This window comes from Mixophyes fleayi, chromosome 4 (assembly GCF_038048845.1).
Source record: "Mixophyes fleayi isolate aMixFle1 chromosome 4, aMixFle1.hap1, whole genome shotgun sequence".
Lineage (NCBI taxonomy): Eukaryota > Metazoa > Chordata > Amphibia > Anura > Limnodynastidae > Mixophyes > Mixophyes fleayi.
Window position 1 is genome coordinate 117,471,124 of NC_134405.1, and position 25,857 is coordinate 117,496,980.

Below are 25,857 nucleotides of genomic sequence, written 5' to 3' on the forward strand. Positions count from 1 at the left end.
CCATATATACACTAAAATACTACATATTCTAAATAGTAAAATATTACAATGTATAGAAGCTGAAGTCCATGACGTCATGTAAACAAAAAAATCTTTTAAGACATATAGCCATAGTAGATATATCAGACCTATGTGTTTTTGGCAAGAGTACAGAGATCTATGACCACAAAGTATTTATGCATTTTTATTAAATCATCTGTCATGGATAGAACAGTCTGTAGATAAACAATGGCAACATTTGATCGCGTGTCAAATAATCCCAGCTTAAAGTGGCACAGTTTAACGCTCATTCATGACTACACACATAAACAATCAGTTCATTCAAGGTCTCCTAGATGCCTGTCTAATTCTTTGTGGCTTCAAGAACACAAATATCATCAGTGGAATGTTCATGCTTCCAACTTCAAGACACTTCATAAAAAAGTCTTTACTTTGATAAATTGATCTAAATATAAAAGGAAACAATTCATTTAAAGAATATAAAATATATTTAATCCAATAATATAAAAGTACACTAAATCCTAGTGCGCATATTCCTGCTACATTGCTTGTTCATCTCTTAGCTGGTTCTATCAGAAAATGTTTATTCTAGCAGGCCCATTTATCAATCTCTGGCAGCAGTAAATCACTTATCACCGCAACGTGCCAATAAAATACTGCCTCAGCGAAACTGCACAGGAGCGGTGATGCTCAATTTAGAGCTTCGCTGGGCCAGTCTCAGGAGATCTACGCATGCGTAACCTGCCTAGCTGGTTCACACATGTGCAGTGGGCCAAAAAATAAAAAAAATATAAAAAAAAAAAAAATTTAATTAAAACTTTATAACCTCTGCAAAGCTTTTAATGCGTTTTTTCCATTCATTTTTTTCTGTTAACATATCCCGAGATGGTGATAACCGAACAAGGATTTTGGCGGTACTTGTACTGTCACAATTCTTGTTAGGTAGGCTAGCACTTGTGAAACCCTGAAAAACTTATCACGAGTGGGCGCTATCACCGGTAAAAGCCCTAGAGTGGATGCTTAATAGTTATGTTTAGGGTTGTTTTCTGTGTGTCAAACAAAATATGATTTTGTTTGGTTTGGTTAATTTAACTAAACTGACCACTCATTGTGCAAGTGTGGGGGGTTGATAATTGCTCAATGATCCAAATGTTTATCAGTTATGCTGACAAGCTACATTATATAGCAATGTGTAAGAGTGTCTGATGGAACAGTACAGATGTTCTATAGTGAAAAGGACAGCAGAACAATAGGTAGTAAAGAATGTTTAGATAAATATTTATAAACCAGGGTGCAGATATTAAAGTTATAGTATGTCATTAAATGTCAACTGAAGATTCAAATCTGTCAACTTCAACTGCAGAGCAGGAAAAAACACTAGGAAAATAATTTCTGTTACACTTAATGTGTCATGTGATGCGGCCGCCTGTGCGCCCCCCCCGGGCTGAAACCTGCCAGCCCACGCCTGAGAAAGAGGATACCTTTTCATGTCCGACCTTATCAATTTTGTCCTTGAAGTAGGAAGCAAGATCTTGGACAATAATAGTATAATAGTAGGAGGGTTTGGGAACGGATGGTTGAGAAGAGATTTAAATGTTTTAAAAAGGTGTTTGGGGTTAGAAGACTGAGCAGAGATGAGAGATTTGTTTGGCAGTGTCCAGAGCAATTTTATTAGAGTGATATATAGCAGTATATGTGTATAAATCTTGAGGTACGAAATTTACGTGAGTGACGTTCTACTTTGCGAGAAAGTTTTTGAAGATGTTGCGTTTTAGTGTGCAGCGGCTGACATCAAAATTGAAATGGAGTGTGAAAAGTCCCTGGAGCCTCTTGATCAATGGCTTATTGCTAGGTTTTGGTGAAACTATTGCCATACTGCCATATCAGGGGAGGAGAATGTAGAATTTAGAGAAAGAAGGTGTTTGATAGAAATGGAAAGCTGTTGAAAATTAATAGAATTCAAATTTCTGCAGGTATGAGGAGGCTTAGCAGAGTTTGATAGCAGAGAGGTTAGAGTAATGTAGGAGAGCTTGTAGCTGATAAGGCAATGAGCTGAGTGTGGGGGGGGGGGGGATCAGAAACTGAGCATAGTCTAGAGAAAACAAGATCAGTGCAGTGGTAATCTTGATGAATAGAGGAGTCAGTTCATGGGAGAGGCCAAGGGAGGAAGTTGAAGACAGCAGTTTGGAGGCACAAATAGAATGTGGATTATCACTAGGGATGTTGAAAGTACCCATAATGATGGTGGAGATGTCAGAGGATAAGAAACGTGGGATACAGGCAGAGAAATGTTCAAGAAATTATGGGATAATGTTAACGTTTACTGCAAATATTTAAGACTTATTCACATCAAGGTGTTTATTCTCTCTATAGGTCAATTCTGCAATTGTCCTAGTAAGTCTGCTTGCAGATTGCAACCTTGAATACAATATCCATTGTTTGACTTCTCGTCTCCTAATCCTTTAAAAAAGATATTGGGGGCCTATTATTTAATCCTGGTCCTCTCATACACATCTGTATCAATGTATGTATACAATTCAGTAGAGAAATTTATAAGCTTGGTACATCACCTTGTATGTGTTGTATGTATTGTTATGTAAGTGCAACACATATAGAGTGGTCTTACATGACAAAGTCTATAAAGAACAGCATATGACTGACAGAGAATTATTACATGATGGATATTTTATCTCACTTCATTCATTTTGTACAGAATATAACTAATAACATAAAAGGATACAAAGATGAAATCATCCATATAACGTTTTTTCAGGTTGTCCACTATGGAGTCTTCTGAGATTTTAGACAATAAGACCATATCATCCACTCCGCTGTGCTTTACATTATGGCTTTGCCAGTGGTATCTGTAGTGCCCTTTGCTGCCCTGTAAAGCAAAACAAAATCAAGAATCAAAAAGAGCAGAATATTTCAATTATGTAACCACATGCATAAAATTCATACCAAGTATTGTTCTTATCAGCGTGTTCTCGTTGTATATTTTATTCAAACCAACATTTGATATACAGTAACTGACACAATTATCAGAGACATTCCTAATAAATATTAAGAAAGAAAATGCTTCTTATATTTGTCCGGTGCTGCAAATACTATTACTCGCCATACTATCAACACAAGCATACTTATTTTCCTAACCCTGACAACTCTTATAAATTTTATTTACCGATGTGGAATTTTCATTTTAATTCCAATGTAAAGTTAAGCAATGAAAATGTATAGTTATATCATTTCAGCATATGCAATAAAGGGATGGAATGGTAGAGTTTCCTGTATCCATTCTCTCAGTACCATGCACCTTTCTTGTGTTCTAAAACAAACCCACATTTCATAAAGTTTTTTGTGTTTAATTTGTTGCAAAGCATTAGGTAGTCGGTTTACCATGGACAGCGGTCGTATGAGTAACACTGCTGTTCACCAGTTGCTATTGGCATCATCTGAGGATGAAAAGGCTTATTTATTTAAATAAAGCCTTTTTAAATCAGAATGGTTTGACTTGATTATTATTTTTTAAAAATATTTTTAAAACATTATTTTATTTTTTTAAACTTATTTTTCTTAGTTCCGAAACAAGGATATAATGAAGAAAGTAGAAACAGAGTAAATGCTTGAATGGTGATCTGTATATGGTCATTAATAGATACTATAACAAACCATAGTAAATTGGTATCATTATACTAGTAAAACATAACAAATGTAAAAAGATTATACAATATATTAATCCCTCCAAGCAAAATCACTGCAGGACTGAACAGTCTGTGACATGTGTCCCCAACACTTTTTTTAAAAATATTTGCCAATATGCTAACAGTTCTCAAACACCTATATATCACCCACATATACTATCTATTGTAAGCTGGGCACCCAGGCAACAGACGCCATAAAATTTAATATATAGGTTTTTGCTTTGGTTTTTAAATTTAGCATTAACGTTATACTTAGGAAAAGTAACCTGTGCCCCACCAAACTATTAATACATTTTCATATAATATATATCCCGTGTGAGCATGGATGTTTTGACAATCAGAGACTTGGAAAATAACACCCTTAAAAACCACCTATATGTCAAAAATATATATTTTTTGTTACATTCCATTGTATATAACCACTGTAGGCCACATATCAGATATAACTTACCGGTAAACCAATTTCTGCAATGCTTACAGTGTTTAGCTAAATGATACATCAGGGAAATATGTGAAGATGTGAGATAATTCGGTGTAAAGTATTGTAATGATAAAACACGCATGCACTTAGTTATCCCTGTGAGTGACTAGTAATGTTCTATAGCAACTCTTCTTGGAGGACCAAGCAGTTGTCCTGGACTTAGGCCCTCTTTAAGGATCTTTTACTAGCAGTAAAATATGTAGATGTGCATTGTTTTTCCTTATACAAGGCCATTAGTCTGCCTCATACAATATACCACTGAACGGTGCCGAGTCATGTACCGCAAAAGGGGCAGGGCCATCTTTTCCATTGGGCACGATGGGCAGCTGCCCGGGGGCCCCACGGGCAAGGGGGCCCCATAGGCACGGCTCTTAATGAGAATAATTCTGCAAAAGAAAAAAACCTGCAAAAAAAAACCTACAAGGGTCACTGAGCAAGTACATCTATCTCTATCTATCTACATCTATATCTATATCTGTATCTGTATACATCTATATATCTATATCTAGGGGCCCCAGTGCACTGCTTTGCACGGGAGCCCATAATGTTGTTAAGATGGCCTTGAAAAGGGGCAGAGCTTACATGAAAAAGGTTGGAGCTTCATCCAGTGCTACAAGTGGGCTGGTATACCGCCACTTTTCCTACTGTCTTCATTTTGAAGCTAGAAAATTCCATTCACTTACATTTTCCATACCACCACCTCTAAATTTCTACTACGACTACTGGCTTCACCCAAAAGTGGGCATTTTGGTTTATCAAAGGTGGGGTTTGGGCAGATTGGGGAGGTGGAGGTTACTTTGTGACGATTCTTTATATATAAATGTTGGGAGGTATGTAAATCAATGCCTAATTCCTGACTTGGGAAAGACCTTGGTGCAAGTAGTTTGTGTGTCCATTTGCATGACTACTAGTCCAGAGGGAAATGCACATGATCAAAAATGTAAAAACATCACTTTACCCCCCTGCCTCTATCACTCGGAGGTCATTCCCTTCATTAATTATGTCTTTTCCTAAAGTATTGCTCATACAATCCTTATTAAATAAATCATGAGTAAGGGGTCATGGGTATGGTATTTCTTTTTTATGTATCACTATATATTACATTGGTATATCTGTGTCTATAAATGATTTCCATATAAATTGTGCTTGGTGGGTGCAAAAGATATCCCATTGAATGTATAGGATGACTATCTCTGGCACCTCCAGAGCAGGAGTACAAGCCAGGCCATTCTGGCTTTGTAGTAAGGCAATTACTCTTGAAGCTTATTTAACTATGTCATTCCACAACACAAAACCTAATGTTTGCATGTAGACACTTCGCAAATCACAGTTCCGCATCTAGCCCGAAATGAACTAGGAAAACCCAAGTCCACCCAAATCATCTCATCAGAAGATGCAAACTTTTGCACCCCATCAGACACTGCCAATTTGGCATTCAGACCCATACAATTCTCATACAAACAGGCACATTTATAGAACATAGTCACACAAATAGCCTTTTCACTGCCAGCCAACAGGGCTTCTCTTTCATAAATGACCCTTTCAGAATTTTTCAAAGCATCAACTAAGTCAATTTCATAGTACATATTTATTTTATTACTACACTCATGTGAATCACATTTTATAAGTGAAAATTAAAACAAAGTAGTATGTGACCGATATTGGAGTTCAAAGAGATTAAAACACCATGGCTATAGGATAATATGGGGACACAAATCAAACAAATCAGAAGACATATGGCAAACAGAAGTGGATACAAGGCAAAAGGAGGACAGACAATTCTAAAACTGTAAGATTATGACTACACATGCTTACCGTACTCCAATTTCATTGTTCAAATAATACAATACCACTCAATATAAAATCATTCCACTACATTTGTTAGTGCTCATTCAGCAATTTTTTTAGGCGCTTTTTCAAAGGTCATGTTGCTGACTGAACAAAGCAGCAGAAAAAAGGACCTGAAAATGCTGCCGACATAAAGATCATTGGTCTTTTGTTGAAATACCTATGTTGCGCACACAAGCAGCAATGTTATATGCAGCATGGACAACTAATCAGAAACAGAAACAAATTGAGCATACATAAATGTATCCCAAAACTCACTGTGCCATGCTTAAAGGCAATGGAAACACCTTTCTGAACCACACTATTTATTGTGATAGGGATGGCAGCTTGTACCTAGCTGGAGAGGCTATCCCAGCTATTGATGGTCATGTGATGTTTACATCAAATCCTCTTTGACCACATATGTTCTGCTGCAGCTCAGCACCTGGTAAATTGCAATAAATACTGAAATTTTGGTAGGGGTTTCCATCCACTTTAACATTGTTCCTTGTATGAACGACACGTTTCAGCATATGTAGTAAATTTTCCCACTTTAAAGAACCCCTGTACTAACTCCTCTCCCATCTACATCATTCAGTTTACTGTGTCAGAAGTAACATATCCTGGATCTCTGCTGAGTTGCTTCAGATCTCCCCTGCTATGAAGAGAGTGGAGCAGCACCGAAAAGTATTTATTAAATGGAGTGAATGATGGGAATCACATGAAAGAAGTTCCCACCAATGACTGTTCTTAGGAAGAGGTTATTTATCAGCTTCCAGAGAGGTTAAAGAGAAAAAAAACCCTGAAAACTGCAGTTTTTGGGGGATAAAGCATTAGTTAGTAACGGGATCACAGCCGGTTCACGCATATGGAAAGGAAAAGCCCAGACGTTTCAGTTCCACCAATACAAAAAAATAAAATAAAATAAATAAATAAATAATTATCTTTAATTCACCCGCGACAGCAATAACAGAATAAGGATTGTTGTGGTAACCCCTTTATAGATCGGGTTAAGGCAAATCTCTGGTGAAAACACCAATTAAAGTGGGTGTAGGGAGGGTGCTGTATATAGGGTGACAAAAGCATTTCCATTATCATAATTTCTTTAATCTGATTGTCTATTTCAAGACTAATATATAAGCAGGTAAATAAAGCACAAACTTTCTGGCGTAGAATACATCAACAATGTACAGTAAGGAGATACAGCTATAATACATTGAAAACAATGCAGGAATACAACTTCAGTTATACAGTGCATGTTTCCCAATCAAAAAGGGAAGCACGGAGGCTTGGTGGAATTTGTATGCCCTCCCCTTATTTATATGGGTTTCTTCTGGGTGCTCCGGTATCCTCCCTCACTCCAAAAACATACTGGTAGGTTAATTGGCTGCTATTAAATTGACCTTAGTCTCCCTTGGTCTGTCCTTGTGTATGTTAGGGAATTTAGACTTTAAGCTCCAATGGGACAGCGGCTGATGTGAGGGAGTTCTCTGTACAGCGGTACGGAATTATTGGCGCTATATAAATAGCGGATGATGAAGCGAACAAAGAAAGTTATACAACAAAAGTTACACAAAGACAAGCATATCACACTTGTATAAACATAAGGATATAGAATGATGAATGAAATTTTTCAGAAACACAGCAGTATGTAGCAAGCAACTTTTGAAATATTTTTCACTTTGCAGAAATGTTTTGACCTTCCATCCCTATATTTCTTCACTTTACAGATCATACAGCTTTTAATACATTTCCTAATCAGTTGATAATCAAATTTAAACCAATGTTTACTGATTATGGATTCATCAGATAAATAGGTGACAATTGGCTGCAAATACTGTGGTGATGCACAATGACACATACAACATATCATGGAATCCACAGGAACGGTTGGATTCTTTGCAATCTGACTGGTTTGACTCCACCCACCACGGAGCCACAGAACCTAATGAGGTAAAGATTTTCACCCTGGACCCACAAAAAGGTTTGGGCTTCACTGCTTAGCCCCACAGGTCACAGCTCTCTGGATGGGTACCAGGCAAGATTGATAGGAGAAGAGGTTATTAGCCGACAATGAAAAGACCAGAAAGTGTTCCCACAGCAGAAATATTTACTTGACTTCTGGTTTGCAAGCAGAGTGGAGGATCTGTCGAATAGGAACGGACTCCGGATACAAGTATTAGCTGAGAAGCATATAGCTCTGAATACCGTGATCTGCTGGGTAGGAATGGATACAAGATAACAGGATTAGCTGAGAAGCATATAGCGCTGGATACCAGGATCTGCTGGGTAGGAATGGATACAGGATGCCAGGATTAGCCAAGAAGCATATAGTGCTGGATAACAGGATCTGCAGAATATGAATGGGCACAGGATGCACCAGGAATACACAGCAGCCAAACAATCCCACAGTTTAGTAGGCTACAGGACAAGAAGATCTGGCACCATATTGCTAGAGCAGGTGCCTTAAAAAGTCCGAAAGATGAGGGGGAGTGAAAGGCAATCAGCAAATGGCTGAATGGGGAAATCTATAAAGATGTCCAAAAGCAGCCTAACAGAGGAGGCCGACGAGTGACAAAACAAATGTGATGGGTTAATGGTGTTTTGTCCTGGAGCTCAGCCATTAGGCACAATAATTAAAATGCTCTATAATTTATATTCAAATAGAGATTTAAGAAATGTATAGTAGCATTTTTTACAGAAAAAAAGCTTCACAAAAATATTAGGCCCTTTAAATGATGGAGCGTCAGTTTTTACCTGCGTTACACCTTCAATCTACATTGAGCTAATTTTATATGGGGTTAGAAAAATTATGTTAATTTATATTAAAAATATAACTAATGTTACCACTGCATCATTTTTAAGAAAAAAAGACATTATTGTACAAGGGGATTTATTGTAGAAAAAAGACCAAGTCCCTAGTTTGCTCACATTTATATACTTTTTGTATCATTCATTCATTTAAAATTTTTATTCTTATACACAGTGCCTTAACTAGCCATTTTAGTGCTCTGGGCGAGACAGGTAACCGGCGACCCCCCATCTAAGTGAGAGTGTCAATAGTCGAGTGGGCGTGGTCAACCTACTGTGGGGGCGTGGCTAGCGCTTTACAAGTTCTAGACCGCACTGAAACCCCCTCCCTCCCCATTCTTCTCGTTCTGGCTTTGTAAGGATCTTTATGTAATAAGCCTCCATAGAATCAAAGTACTTTAAATGCAGCTATCACATGCTAGCTGTATAAAAAATGAATTGGTTATTAAAATAAAACGCACTGAAACAAATTAAAACATAAATGTAACGGTACCATCTGTATCACACTGCTCCTTCATCCCACTGTGCCCTCCATCACAGTTTCTCCTTTATCACACTGTGCCATGGAGCCATCTTTATCACATTGTGCCCCCTTATCACCATCACACGAAATGAATATTATAATATATATATATATATATATATATATATATATATATACACACACGCACACACACACACATAAATACACATATATACACACACACATACAATATAAAGAGCCTCCTAGTGTCCGCCATACCTTAGAGAGCATTCCTGTGACCTCCATACAATACAGAGAGCATTCCTATGACCACCATACAATACAGAGAGCATTCCTGTGACCGCCATACTATACAGAGAGCATTCCTATGACCACCATACTATACAGAGAACATTCCTATGACCACCATACTATACAGAGAGCATTCCTATGACCACCATACAATACAGAGAACATTCCTATGACCGCCATACAATACAGAGAGCATTCCTATGACCACCATACAATACAGAGAGCATTCTTGTGACTGCAATACAGATAAATACCTCACCTGAAATTAATAGACCCCCACCATTAAATTAAATAGCCCCATCAATAAATTAAATTGACCCACCAGCACCCCACAAATAAAATAGTACCCATTAAATAATTAGCCCCCTCCTAAACGTCACCATTAAATTAATAGCCTACCTCCCACCCATGTACTAAGAAACCCAACCTCCCTACTCTCATATCACACATTATATTAATACATCCCCCCTTTCCTCACACATTATGGCAGCATACCCCCCTTCCCCCATAAAGCATAGCATCATCCCCCTCCATAATAACAAGATGCAGCACACATTCCTCCCCTCCATAATAGCAGCTTACATCCCCCCTCCCTCCCTACATAATTGCAGCTTACATCCTCCCTCCATAATAGCAACACACATCCCCTTTCCCCTGCTTTGAAGCTTACCGTTGTTGTCTTTATTCCTGACCAGCCGTCGCTGCCTGGCTGCGCTCTGCTCCTCTGCTGCCTAGCAACGTCATGACATCAGACGCTGAGGCAGAGGGCAGAGGTCAGAAGGGGGTGCAGCCAGGTGCCGGCCGCCATTTTGGATGCGCCGGGCGGCCGGCAGTCTGAATCTGAAGTCTGTTTAATTTTTTTTTTTTTCACTCCTCACACAGAGGCAGGTGCGGGCAGCCACTGCGCCCTGGGCGGCGGCACCGCCCGCACCGGCCTCGTTATGGCTCTGCTTATACATAACACCAGTCTTTATTATATAGTTACCTGTTCATCTAAGTATCATCTACTTGTGGATGCTTTTATAGTTATATGAATATACTTGTTAGTATTTGTTCAAGTTTTCCCAGGTTTTCACTAAAATTATTAGTGGATGCTGCCATATTTGTTAAAAAGTACAACAACCATCATATTTCACACACTTCGGTCCAAGAAATAGTGTTTTTACAGCATACTTGCCTACTTTCAGGCAGTGCAGTCCGGGAAAAGGGCATGACTAGAGTGCGGAAGGGGGCGGTGTGCGGTCAATCGCATAATTTTGGCCCCAATTCACTGTGAATCGCTTTATTTTGGCCAGGGCATTGCGGACTTGCCTGCTCTCCTGGAAGTCCGGGAGACTGACCCGGATTTCGGGAGAGTTGACAAGTATGTCTTTGTGTATGAGTATTCTTACAGTGTTAGGGTACACCACTCAATAGTTCCTCTATAATCAAGTACCCTGGGATATGAGGTGGTATATTCATCCACTCATATAGGGATCTATAATTGATGACATACCTTGTGCGGTATGATCTCCTCCTTTCTGAAGTATGTATTACAGCAGACCAGGGTCGCCGAGAGGGGGAGTGTGGCAATTACTAATTACCTGGGCCCGGGCATGTCAAGGGGCCCGGCCTGGGCCCTTGCGCCGACTAATTATTTTTTTTTCAAAACTATATGTTTTTTTTTTATTTTGGCGGCGGCGGCGGCGGGGTGGGGGGGGGGTGTTTCGGGGGCTCGGTCGTTGGTGAGGGAGGCAGGGTAGTTTGAAAAAAACCCAAAAACTTACTCATGTGATCGCGGCGCCGGCGTCCCTCCTCTCTGCTGCTCTGTTTAGACTGTCTGAATGCCGGGTGTGACGTCATCATGTCACGCCCAGCATTCAGTCAGTCTGGAGCAATGGAGCACAGAGCAGCAGAGAAGACCAAGAAAGAAGAGAGAAGAAAAGGTAAGTGAAGGGAGGAAAGCAGGGGGGGGACAGAGGGGTTAAAAAACGAGGGGGGAGCACAGAGGGGTGGGCAGCATGGCACAGAGGGGTTAAAGAAAAGAGGGACAAAAGCAGCGTGGCACAGGGGGTTAAAGAAAGGGGGACAAAGGCAGCATGGCACAGGGGGTTAAAGAAAGGGGGACAGAGGCAACATGGCACGGGGGTTAAAGAAAGGGGGACAAAGGCAGCATGGCACAGGGGGTTAAAGAAAGGGGGACAAAGGCAGCATGGCACAGGGGGTTAAAGAAAGGGGGACAGATACAGCATGGCACAGGGGGTTAAAGAAAGGGGGACAAAGGCAGCATGGCACAGGGGGTTAAAGAAAGGGGGACAAAGGCAGCATGGCACAGGGGGTTAAAGAAAAAGGGACAAAGGCAGCATGGCACAGGGGGATAAAGAAAGGGGGACAAAGGCAGCATGGCACAGGGGGTTAAAGAAAAAGGGACAAAGGCAGCATGGCACAGGGGGATAAAGAAAAGAGGGACAAAATCAGCATGGCACAGTGGTTAAAGAAAGGAGGGACAAAGACAGCATGGTACAGGGGGATGATGAAAAGAGGGGGCAGAGGCATCATGGCACAGGGGGATGAAGAAAGGGGCAAAGGCAGCATGGAGGGCGCAGTGTGATCATAAGGGGGCATAGCGTGGTGATGATAAAGGGGCACAGTAATGTGTGTGTGTGTGATGGCACGGAGCTTTTGGCAATGTAGTGTGCGTGAGGTAGATGGTGGCTAATTAATGGTTGCTATTTTGTTTGCGGGGTAATGGGAATACTATTTTAATGTTGGGGCTGGAGGAAGGCTTAATTATTAATCATGGATGCTATTGATTTAACGGTGGGGCTGGCTGTAATTTTCTAAATGTAGCCATTTTTTTTTCCCAAATAGGTCCTCCAACATTCGAGGATCTGGACAAGCCGCAACTAAAGAAACCAGCAGCCCCGTGTGGTAAAAGTGAGAAGAACAGGTAGGACAGAGCAGCATAGTGTGTGAAATGTTGTGATTCTAGTAAGGACAATGCCAATGTTTGGTGAGTGTTTGGTGAGCCCAGTGGGCGCAGGCCAAGACTGAACTCTTTCTGTACACACTGCATTCTTCCTATACTACACAAGGGTGCTAGATGTCCTGAAAGTCAGGAGTGCTTGTACAAATGTCAAGACCTAGTGATTTTGATGTGCTAGCTACGCCCCAATGGGGCATAGCCACGGCCCCAATCGTGTGACCACACCCCTGAAAAATTTTGCACCGCCGTTAGGCGTCGCCAAATTTTTTTGCTTATTCAACTATAAGGGGGGCCCCATGAATTTGTTGTACCGGGGCCCTGAATTCCTCTTGGCAGCCCTGCAGCAGACACATTATTGAAATCATTTCATTTTCTCCAGTGCTGTCCATTGGGAATGATGGCCACTAACATCTAAAACGGATAGGCACATATACAATAAAATACAGATAAGTGGATAACTCCACTATATAGCATCTAAACCTAGATTTTCTATCGGTGCTTATTGCAGCTATAGAGAATCTAGCCAAGATTAATCAAATTTAAAAAACTTGCCCTGGGACAGCAGAGTGATACTCTGCTCCTTTGTGATAATGGTTGTCCTGGATTTGGGCTTCCAGTTCCATTTTGATAAAACTGAAAAAATTAAGTAAGGAAAATTGTCCAAGGTAAATATGAATTCACTGGTCTGGCAAAAGCTATCGCTTTGAGGATTGGTTATATAGGGAAAAGGCAAAGACGTTTTTTTCTTATAGGCCTTCTAGAAAACTCAGGGCTATATGTACAAAGCCATTTAAAATCAGCTTGATCTCTTATTTGAACAGTAGACACAAAAGGCCTTACTCAATTACCCAAGTAACTGCAGCAGCAGCTCTATATGCACACATGAATGGGTAGTGTCACTTTATAATTGGTAGTAATAGGCTTAAACATAAGCCACATTCACCTCTTGGGACTTTTTCATGCCATGGCAACCAATGAAAATCTTTTACCATCTGGGGAAAAAAAATGGAAAGACATTCTGCAAAGTTAAGCTGAAACCTATGTATACTTTCTCAGGTGTTCAATAAGGCCATGATAGTTCTCTTACACAGCATTTATAAAAAAAAAAAAAAAAAAAAAAAGACAACTTTACAGTTGTAAGAAGCATTTGAACGATCATCAGTTGATTTCTAGTGCAGAATGCAGAAACAAGTTCATAATCTACCTCCAGTTATGGGCATGGAATGTATTCAGAGTAGCAATACGTTGCTAGTGCACACATGTGGGGCAGATGTCAACCTAATGGCACGCAGTTTAACAGACTGGTGATGTGGCCTGTTGTCATTTTAATGTCTCAGACGTTTTACCAAAAAAAGGAAGAGAAATGCTATAGAAAATCAACTCTGCAATAGACTTCCTATTTTAACAGCAGTTTCCTGCATTCAGCAGCTCAGGAATTTGTGGAATTTTTAGCACCAAGTGGAACTTTCAAATAATGTACAAACCTTCTGCCCACAATTTGATATTGGATTGTGCTCACTGAAAAACTGATCCTTATTACAGTACTGAGCAACAGATTCTGGTATGAAGCAGAAATCCAGGAGCCAGGAGTCTAAATCAGCAGTCCCATGTTTTGTCGTTTTTAATCAATATCAATGTAGGGTTAATGTTTCAGGACATTGAAAATATGCTCCTTCATTATACAGAGCATGCGGTCAGGAATTAATTCCAATTTGATTACAATTTAAAATGATTGTTTAAACGTTACCTCAATTTATAAAATAATAAAAGAACTTACAATCTACCTAAAAGGACAGGCATAATAAAATAAAAATCAATATTTGTGCTACTGCAGCCACTAACTATGTCTACGTATGACATTTTTTCAGAGGTAGCATGAGCAACCCCATTCAATTAAAACGTTGGCTACAATGGTGCAGAAATACATGTTCCCATCTGTCAATTCTCTTGATATTGCTCCTAATTGCGAGGAGTAGCTGTAGGGTTCATAACCATTGGTATTTATTACTTACATTTTGACCACTAGTAAAATGCATGCAAACAGATCGGATCCCATTGTCCCATAGATTGTAAGCTAGCGAGCAGGCTTCTCTTACCGCTCTGTCTGTATGTATTACCCAGTATGGTTTTATTACTGTTTATTCCCAATTGTAAAGTGCTACGGCGCTATAAAAATAGATGATGATGATGATGGAGACGCTAGAAGTCATCGTTTTTAAGGTCACCAAAGCTGCTAATGTTTTTATTAGTGTGGCAGTAGCTTTCCGTTTGCATTCTGACTTTTGGAACGCATCATATTCAATTTTTTTTTTTGTTTACCATAGCTAAACACATTGTGAATCCTATAGTAAGCACACAAAGCAAGTAAAGCCACTAAAAAGAAAGAATTAGTATGACACAGCCCTTATTTGTAATGTAGGCAGTGACTGAAGTGGAGGTGTATACAGTGGTATGTCATACCGCCATATCTATTACTGCCTTCATTGTGAAACTACCAAATTGTGTGTTGCTGTGGGAATAGAAATTTCAATATTGCATATGGGTTTTCTATGTGACTGTTATTAAACCCTAGCTTGTATTCTTGTATGTATTCACATATGTATAATTCTTGTCTATATACTGTATGTATCTTTATGAGAATTATTGTAATCAGTGTTGTGTGCACAGCTTTAGCTTAGTACAACAGTGCAGTCTGGTTCCTCTCATGACGCCATTGCTTACTATACGAAATACTTGTGATAAATTCCAATGTTGACTCATTATCAGCAGATCTCAAGAAATCATCACTTTAGAACATTGTCAGCAAAACCTGTTCTTCCGCTTTTGGTGTGGTTTATTTTTTTATTGCTTTGTATTGAGTCATAATACAAAGTTTAATTGATATTGCTTTTCTGTCTACATAATTAACTGCTATATAATATATACATTATTATTAAGGAAGGCTTAGCAACATCTTTAGTGTAGTGTGATAAATATTCTGTTGAACCATGTTTTTTTCCAGACACAAAACTTGTGTTATTTAAATGGAAAACAAACACTTTCCCTGTCCCACTGGAGCACTGAAGTAAAGGTCTCCTCCACACATGCAACGATTTTATTAATATTTAACAAAAATATTTTTTTTTGGGGGGGGGGGGGGGGGGGTAATATAAATCACTGTGGCTGGCTATATGAATAATGATGGTATTTACCTTTTTACCTTATTGTTTTTTTTCCTTCAGGCTACTATTAATGATTTATGATCGGAGCTCTGTCTGTACTGTGACATCCTCCTTCTCTCCCTCTGCAATCACATGACATGCTTAGAGCTGTGACCCTGTGTCTGCCAACAATTTTTGTTTGCCAATTAGAAAGCTTTTGAAAATGATAATGATTTGTAGGAGGATAGCTAAGAAAAAATGATTAGCAGATCCATGCTTGAAAGGTACTTAACTTTTTATTTAAAGAATAAAAACCTTTTTTTCCTAATATGAAGTAATGCTGCTTTTTAAGCAATGGGCAATCAAAATGATCAAACTTGGACAAATCACTGAACATTCTGAACAGCCTTTTGGATAGGATTGCAACATTTGATATGGTTTGTTTGCAACATGTAAAACAATAATTTTAAGATATCGACACAGATAAAAATTGTTGTGTATGTGGCAGCTTAAGGGGTCTATTCATAATCACAAGCCAATTACTGTGAGAAATCTGATTTGCATTTCCTCTTATCAGAGGAGAGAAATAAAATAAATAAAAAAAAAATCACTAGTATTTATGAAAAAACATCTTTGTACAGTGTGGCTGTACACTGCATAACTCAATGTCTAATAAGCATTCCTGTTCCCAGCCAGGCAGATACTCAGACCCCAAAACTGGAGTACTCCATACTTGCCTACTCTCCCGTAATGTGTGGGAGACTCCCGAATTATGTGTAGTTCTTCCGAAACTCTGGGAGAGCTGGCCTTTCTCCCAGGTACTGCCCATTTCCTAGTAAAGTGTACAGGATGTGTGGCCTCAATGGTTCCAATCACATCAGTGCTACGATAATGTGATTGCCGCATTTTGCTGCAGGGGGTGGTGCCAAAATTATGCAATTTGCAGCACCACTCCAACATGGCCCTTGCCACTTGACTTCCCCTCAGATATCTCCTGTATGAAGGACTCGTCACTGTCCAGGTTCTGGTCTCTGCTCTGGTCCCCAGTGGAAGAGCCCTCAGCACTCTAATTGGATAATAAAACCCAGCTACTTGTATAGCAGACTTTTACAGGCTTCCAGAGTTCAGTGTGCAATTGGCTGGCAGTGATATTCCCCAAAGTACAGGGAGTTGTTATGAAAGCACACATCTAACTGTTCAGTAATGTCAGTAGGGGAGAAGAATACACAAGCATGGTTTGTACTGCTATGTTCTCTCTCTCTCTTCTGGAGCTAGTGATGGTAGGAGAGATATGACCTTATTTCCTGGTTTTAAGAATTCCTGGAGATTGGTGTTTAAAATCTTGAGCCTGCAAGATTTGGGGTCGGAAATTGAGTGCTAAGGGAATGTGGGAAAGGATGAAAAATTGGACACTGCAGACTGATATAATCACTATTGATAAATCCCAGATCTCATGTTTATGATTAGTTCTACAGTCATGACCGATTCCGAAGCAAATATACAAAACATATTAGAGGACTGATATCAGACAAAAGAATAAACAAATCACAGGCTTTAGTTCTAACCCAACCCCCCTTTCATTCAAAACATTTTCTAGATAACAGACCATCACTGACTAGTTCCCAGGGGCAGGCTGGGCTGGGGGGTAGAGGGGCATCTGCCCCTCGGGCCAGTCTCATAGTGGGCTAACTTGGGCTGGGTCACTGGGCACCTGCATTTTTTTCCCTTTAAAATAGAATGTTGAGTCGAGTCTTGTTCCTCAGGCTGAAATTTGCCAGCCCTCCCCCGCTAGTTTCTCTTTCAGAATGTGCCTCATCACAAGATGTGCACCAAATATATACTGTATGATAAAAGTTTAATTCGCAGAAAGAGCATATGAAGATGTGATATAAATTCTCCGTTTGGCTTCACAATTATGTCATGTAATTGACACAATGGCCTAAATGCAGTGATGATTGCATCAGGCTTAACCAGGTTTACTAGACAATAAATATAGAAGTACAAAACATGTGGGCAGGAAGAACTTTTCACTGTGTTCAAATCCCTTTTTGTCCACTTTTTCATACATAGACATTACGCCACATTACAGTTTTGGGACAGGACTGCAAATCAGACTGGAAATGCATATGGAGGATGGAGTGAAAAGGTCACCTGAAAAGTCCATCCTAACATCTCTTAATTAAAAAAGCCCACACCATTCATTAAATTAAATGATCCAAGTTTTATCTTAAAATACTGCTTGGTTTATCTTTACTCGTGTCTTAAATTAACAAGGACAGTGGGTGAACATCAGGATTGCTTTATTACATGTAGCAGAGTGTGTGTGAACATTAAGACTGTCCTACTACATGCAGCAGAGAGTGAGGGAACATAAGGATTGTCTTATTACATGTAACAGATTGTGATGGAACATTGAGAGTGGTATTACATGTAGCACTCTTGAGGGTTTGAACATTTTTGACATTGGTTTAAACGTACCTAGAAATGTGCAAATAATGTCCAGTTGAAAGTAAAGTTGGAACATCCCTCTTAATTTCACGTTATGCGCAGAAAAACTTAGGCCTCCAGTTCCATATTAAATTGATAAAAAATAAAAGTTATTGAAAAAACAAAATTAAAAAATAGAAAAATTTGTATGTAAACAAAAAAACAAACAAAAAAATAGAAAAAAGCTTTATTTAAATAATTTGAAAAGGGACAATTGGGAGGTATGCTATAGTGATAGAGAGCAGGATTATTAGACAATGTAATAAATAGGAAAATGTCAGGGGCAGTATGAATAAATATGGATAAATACTGGGGTCATTTTAAAATGCATTTAAGTATATCTAAGTAGAAAAAACCTTATCTGGAAAACCCCCAAGTCTTAACTATTCTGCATTGTCTTTTAAAGGATAAGGAACAACGTGGAAAGTAATATGAAATAATAAACTTAGAAGTGATTACTAATCTGTGGTTGTTTATTTCCCACCTTCTCACAACAGACCATTATATATAAAGGCAAGTTAATACAGAGATTAGTGAAATATCAAAGTTATATGTTTTGGAATTTCCTTTAAATTTATGTGTAAAGATATTATTTGTTAGTGCATGTGAGGTTCTCTTTTTGTGGTTCTAGGAAATGGATTTAGCTATCCTTTAAGGTGTCTCCATATCCTCCACTCTGCTTGCAAACCAGAATTTAAGTAAACATTTCTGCTGTGGGAACACTTTCTGCATCCAAGAAAAAAAAAAAATGGACTCTCCAACTCACATCATGATTTATAATATGCATCATTTCTAGATGTTAACATGTACACACAAGCAGCGAAAACAGTAAATGCTAAAAACATAGCCAAAATCTATGCTCAGGTTCATTGATTTCCATTATTTTTTAGACTATTAGGGCATGATTAAGAGTTGGACACGAGTCTTTTTTAGCATAAAATACACATTTTGGCAATGCGCATAGCACCTAAAATGCGGAAATGCAAAGTTCCTGTTTAGAGTCATACTCATATTACACTTACACCTCTTACATTTAGAGAGGTGTACAGGGGAAGGGAAGAGGAGTGCAAGCTTAGACCAAGTACAGTAAGATTGTGTTCATGTAAATGTGACCAAGACTGACCTGGATACAGGCACATATGCGCTTATCAGGAGATGTGTCTATTGTAGGCGCTGGAGGGCAAGTTCAAAATGTGGAAGTTTGATGATAACATGAACCTGGCGCACATGCATATAAGGCTCTCAATACTACGTAAAATGCAGCTTTTTTTCCCCCCAGTAAATTGTGTTCACCTCTAGAACATGCCCTCAGTGCTTAAATGTGTTTACCACACTCTTAGAACACACATTAAGTGTGTAATGCTAATGCCTAAATTGTACAAACCCTAACAGTTTTTATTTAATGGATTTTCGATTCTGCAATAAATTTTAATCTTTACCCACTGTTCAAAATATCTAGTACAATTTGTAATAAGAAGAGAGTTAATGCAGTGCCCTATTTGTCTGAGTAATATTTATTCTAGTGCATTTCTTTAGTTAGCAAAAACAGGATGCCCCCCCTTTATGTGAAACATAATGCAATCCATTTTCTTACTTGTGCCTTAGTCATCAACATCTGCAGATGGTGGTTTTCAAAATCAAAATACACTGCATCTTATTTTTTTCCCAATCAAACCCTCTTGAACTTCTTGCCGGAAATTAAAGTGTGAACTCTCATCTCTTTTTAATGATAAAAAGTAATTTTTATTTGATAAATTATGGTTTGCGGTTTCTAAACATCTATTACATGGCAATGTTGAAATGAAACAATTTAAAGTCAAACAGAAACCTCTACTTTTTAAGTGTATGATGTATTAAAGCAATATAGATATTTTAAACAATCATGTCATCAATGACTCCTAGGGGTATATTTATCAAATGACGAAAAGCCAATACATGAAAGGCTTTTCACGGGGATAGCCTATTTAATAGAGATGGGCGGGCTCGGTTCCCCGAGATCCGAATTCATCCGAATTAAGACTGAGTACCGAGCCGAGCACGCTCGGTACTCTCCTGCCCATTCGGAATCGAAATCGAGGCAAAACGTCATCGTGACGTATTCGTATTTCTGAGCTCGGTTCTCGCAAGATTTGAAAAGCAGCCTCCACAGCAATCCATCGCCATTTGACAGAGGGAGAGAGCAGGGTTAGGTCACAGGCTATATCAGCGCAGGGACAGAGCAGTAATTGGACATATTATTGTTTCAATTCAATACAATTCTAATCTTAATACCAATTGTTACAGCAGTAAGAGGAGGATAGAGGAGGTTTTTTTTTTCTAATTTCTGGCACTCCAAGTGCTTTTGGGGTGTCCCTTATTCCCCATTCTTTTGCAGTAATTTTTCTGGCTGTCAAAAGTCATATTTGTCTCTAAAACAATATGCTTTGGCCTCATTAAAATGGATTCAAAGCAGTCCACATATGAGCAGAATCAGCAACCAGGTTCTGTCACCAGTCCTGATGGTAGTGTTCCCAGTACGTCATCTGGGAAAGGTGATGTCAAACTACATAGTCTTTTGAAATCAGAGAAAAAAAAAAAAACACACACTCAAAAATTTTTTACCGTGTTGAAGCGAAAAAAAGTGTACCTGAGGAAAAGTTAAGTGCCGATAAAAAAATTGCCAACATGCCATTCTACACACGCGGTGGCAAAGAAAGAATGAGGCCTTCGCCTTTCTCTATTAGTGGCAGATCAAAAAAATGTTACTGAGCCTTCTTCTTGTTTGGTCACTCGTGACCAAGCAAGACCAAGTAATTTGGAGTCTAAAAGTGGTGCACAACTACTGTTACGCGTGAAAGCCGAGCGGCAAGAAAACAGTAAGGCATTAGAGGATAATGTATGCTCTGAATCAGAAATGACACCAATCCCTGTGGAGAGTCCATCCACCAGTGGTATGTCTAATCGTGAGCATTATGTTAGTGACAGTGTACCCATAAAGAAGGGTCCTTTCAGCAGTTCTGCTGATGTGTGCCTTAACAGCCCGAGTGTAGCCGGTGATACACCAATTGAGGATGCCACTTTGGAATTAGAAGAGGATGATGGAGAGATTTGTGTAGGTGACAAGGGCACTAATGATGATGTTGATAATTATGATGCAGACAGATACCAAATTGCCTTTCTCAATTTCTATTTATATTCTAATTCTACAGTCTATGCAGGCTTCTTTTTTTCTATTCAACTACAAGTGGAGGGCGGGGGGGGGGGGGTCTATAGAGACTGAAACCTAACTGCCTTTGTCCATTTCAATTTATATTGTACAGACTATAACGGCTGCATTTTTTAGTATTTTCTAAAAGTGGAGGGTGGCCTAGGGAGACAGATACCAAACTGCCTTTGTCCATTTCTTTATATATTTAACTATAAGTGTAGTGTGTAATATACACCCAAAGACGATGGCTGTATTGCCAATAGGCTAAGATGAAGAGGAAGACAATCAGGTTTGTGTGCAGATTTAATGAAGGCCTACCAGGGATTAAACGGTTTTCTTCCTAATTTATTAGCTTTAGAGTTACCTTACTTTTCCAAGAAACAGGTGGAGCACTAAATTTGGTTATTTTGTGCCCAAAAACATTGATTTTTAAACAAAATTGCAAAAGAAAACCAAACAAAGCCAAAACCAAAACCAAAACACGCAAGGGTGGTTTGGCCAAACCAAAACCAAAACACGACGGTAATCCAGATCCAAAACCAAAACACGGGGGTCAGTGAGCATCTCTACTATTTAACAAGGATCAGTGTGGTACATGTACCAATGCAATACTTCTTATTACTGTCTTCTCCTATTGACTACTTCTTTCCCCATGTTGCACATTAATAGTTGTATTTAATGTCCCATCAATCACGGTCACACACTATACTGATTCTCAACCCCTTCTCCCACCGTGTTGCTGCAATCCATTTTCCCCCTGCACAACAATTTCTTGAAAATTTCTTTGCCTCCCTCATATTTGGACGATTTCAACACCCCATTGATTATACACTTTTTCTACTGCGCATATCAAAATTCTGAACACACTGCCAAACAAATGTCCAATCTCTCATCTCTGCTCAGTTTTCTAGCAACTAATGTTTTTTTTAACACATTTAATTATCATCTTCTCAACTCTTCTAAATCAACCCTTCCCACTACCTTCAATGCTCAAGATCTTGCTTCCTACTTTAAGGCCAAGATTGATAAGATCTGACATGAAATGGTATCTTCTTCCTCAACACTCTCTGCACCCTCTGCCCCATTCTCTTCATTTGATCTCACAAATGAAGATGAAGTATCTACTCTATTCTTATCCTCCTACTCTACTAATGGTCCACTTTAACCTATACCCTCACAAATCAGTCAATTCCTGTATCCTGAGCTCATACCAGTCTAATCTGTAATCTCTCCCTCTCCACTTGTATTTTTCCATCATTATTCAAGCATGTAGTTATTACTCCTATGCTGAAAAAAAAAAAAGGGAAAAACACATTTTGCCTCAAACCCGCTCAGATTATCGTCCCATCTCTCAGCTCCCATGACCCACAAGTCACATGAGAGGTCTGCCTATACTCGCCTCACATATTTTCTTTCATCACACAACCTATTCATTCAGGCTTTCATTCCCAATACTCCACAGAGACTGCATTGACTAAGGTGGTCAATGATTTGATCACTGCTAAGGGCAATTACTCACTTCTAGTTTTCCTGGACCTCTTCGCTGCAATTGACACTGTTGAGCACTCTCTTCTCATACAAATGCTATATTCATTAGGAGTTCAGGACATTGTCCTCATCTGGTTCACATCCTACTTATTGCAATGCTCTTTCAGTGTTCGTTTCTCTAGATCCGCCTCCTCTACTCTTCTCTATACATAGCATGTCTCTTGGAAAACTTTTAAAGTGGGATTTAGCTGAAGCCTTTCCAGCTTCGTTGGATCCCTCACAGGTCAAAGTGCTATGCACTTGTACTGAAGTTAGCTGCACATGCATATAGCACTTCCTCCGTTTGGAGGCAGCATTAGGCTGCCATTGAAGAGTAAAATGTCTTCATGGAGGGGGGGGGGGGGGTGGTTCTACGCTGGGGCTCCCATGGCATACACACCATGGTAAATTGCAGCGATAATTCAGTATGTATTGCTGTAGCTATACATATTTATAGTTACTGCACCATAATCATTAATAGACGCCTGGATCACTTAGTCCCTATATACAATATACGTCTCTTGACCTTCAGTATCAAACTCCTAAAATTGACCTATAGAATGTAAGCTTGTGAGCAGGGCCCTATTACCTCTTTCTACATCTGTTAATGCACTGGTGTTATTTTGGTGGTTGTTAACATTTGTAAAGAGCTACGGAACATGCTGGTGCAATACAAATAAATATTACATTTTATTATTAAAAATAATCATAGACAGTCATAGTATGTTCGTATTACCCATATTTATTTACTGCCCGTCCCGTAAGACACCTGGATTAAGGGAAGATCACCCGGACACTTGGAGAAGCAGGCATTTCTACCAGGGAGCGCTAATCTGGCAGAAGGTTGGGAGGGGCAAGAACACCAAAGGGCAGAGATGTAATGACATATTTTGAGTCATCGTGCGATATGCCCTGATCACTTGAACAACTGTTCTTTTCATACCTCCCAGTAGTGAGTTCTTAGAAGATAGCAAATACCTCTTATGCTGTTAATTCAGATCAGGAGCTTGAATTCTGAGAAGAGAGAAATTTTCCCAATAGAGTCACCCAAAATCTTTAACACATAGGAGCTGTATCCAAAATCTAGTGCTAAGAGAACCTGATATTGACCCATGTCTATGTGTCTTTTTTGAAGAAAAAATATGCATACTATTTAATTAACCTGTAATAATATTTCTATCAATGAAAAACTCTTAACATACAAAAATGTCAGGCGCCGTCCCCGCGCTGTCCATAGGTGCCGGGGACAGACGCCTTCCCTTTATCGCGGTCTGTGCCATGTTGCCTAGCAATGGGATGCACTTCCAAGTTCGGCTCCCACGCTACGAGTGCATGCGCAGTGGGGTCGCGTCCAGTTGCTAGGCAATGGAACGCTTTCCTTTTATTATGCTGGGGGTCAGGTGCATCTGACCGCCGAAATCACTGGTCACCAATCAGAGTTTATTCTCATTTATATAAGACCCTCCTTAACTTGTTCTGGTGCCAAAGTATTGGTTCACCAACTCCAGCATTCCGGTTTCTTGTTACCTGGTTCCTGACTCCTGGCTTGTTCTTGAACATTCTCTTGTCCTGAGCTTCGGTATTGCATCTAATCTGGATTCCGACTTCTGGCTCGTACTGGACTATTCTCCTGGATCCTCTCCATGTACTGCACTATTGTACGGTGTCTACCCAGACTGCACAACCTTCCCTGAACTCCTTCCATTGCACTGGTAACTAACCTGGATAACCGTGACCTGTGCACCTCCTGCAGCCAAGTCAATACCTCCTTGCAGGGGTCCCTGGTGAACACCGGGGATGCGTTAGACTCCGCGCCTTCTTGTTTAGTTGCACCAATACCAGTCATTGGTATCTATAGTGTCATTAATGTGACACAAAAACATGACCACAGTAATAAAACACTGCTCAGCTTGTTCATGAAATGTTTGTCCCTTAGATTAGCAAATGAAGGAAGCAAGTCATTACATTTTTGGCTGAAAATCTTTGCAATGATGACCTAATTGTTTCGGTGTATTAAAAGTCCCATACAAGTATGACTTGGTTACACCCTGAATAAAGTGCTTCAAATTGCCATGTCTTCAACTCTCACATTTATTGAATTGCTGCCAGATAGTCAACCAGTAAATACTTTAATTGTCCAGACACATGAGCCTGTTAAGAGCAACATGATTCGGCTTTACTACCTTGGTGTTCTTTCTTCATTATATGGACAAGTTTTATTGCTGGGTACATAACAGTTCCTATGCAAGGTCACTGTTCATTCCATGTAGAAGCAAGCAAATTTTTATGGAAATGTCTTCTCCATTATATTTGATATATAGGGAAACAATGAGTGCTGTACTACAGTTAATTATTGTATGAAGAGGATAAAAAGAGGAGTACACATACTCATAGTTTTGATAGAAGTGTCATGGCTGCTTACTCTCAGAAATAAGTTATATTTCCAGAAACTTTATTTAAAGAACTAAACCTACTAACTGACTCGGTCTTCAACTTCAATTCCCACATTCAGTACCTTACCCAATCCTGTCGCCTCCATCTTTGCAACATTGCCAAGATTTGTCCTTTAATCTTCCTGGATACCACAAAAACCACCTGCCTTAATTATTGCAATCTCTTCCCTGATCTTCCGGTCACATGTATGTCCCCACTTCAATCTGTCCTGAATCGGGCAAAATGGCTAATCGTCCTCTTATGCCGTTCCTCTCTGCAATGCCCTCCATTGGCTTCTCATTCCATCTACAATACAATTCAAGCTCGCCTATAAAGCCCTCTTTAACACCTCCCCCTGCTACATCTTCAGTCTTCAAACACATCTACTTGCCCTCTCTGTCAATGGCCTTCACATCTCCTAATGCCACCACACATGGCATCCAGGACTTCACCCACACTGCTCTGACCTTGGGAACTCCCTACCCCATCTGACTTGACTTGCCCACAAGCTCTGATCTTTATA

General features: G+C 39.5%; 1 protein-coding gene across 1 annotated transcript in view; it reads right to left on the bottom strand.

Annotated features, from left to right (window-relative positions):
* The window catches only part of MYO1E (myosin IE), a 138,854-nt gene that overhangs the window by 79,556 nt on the left and 33,441 nt on the right, over window positions 1–25,857 (bottom strand). The window contains exon 2 of the mRNA XM_075208080.1: window positions 2,741–2,884. Within this exon, the coding sequence (XP_075064181.1) occupies window positions 2,741–2,884 (144 nt within the window). The remainder of the gene's footprint in view (window positions 1–2,740; window positions 2,885–25,857) is intronic.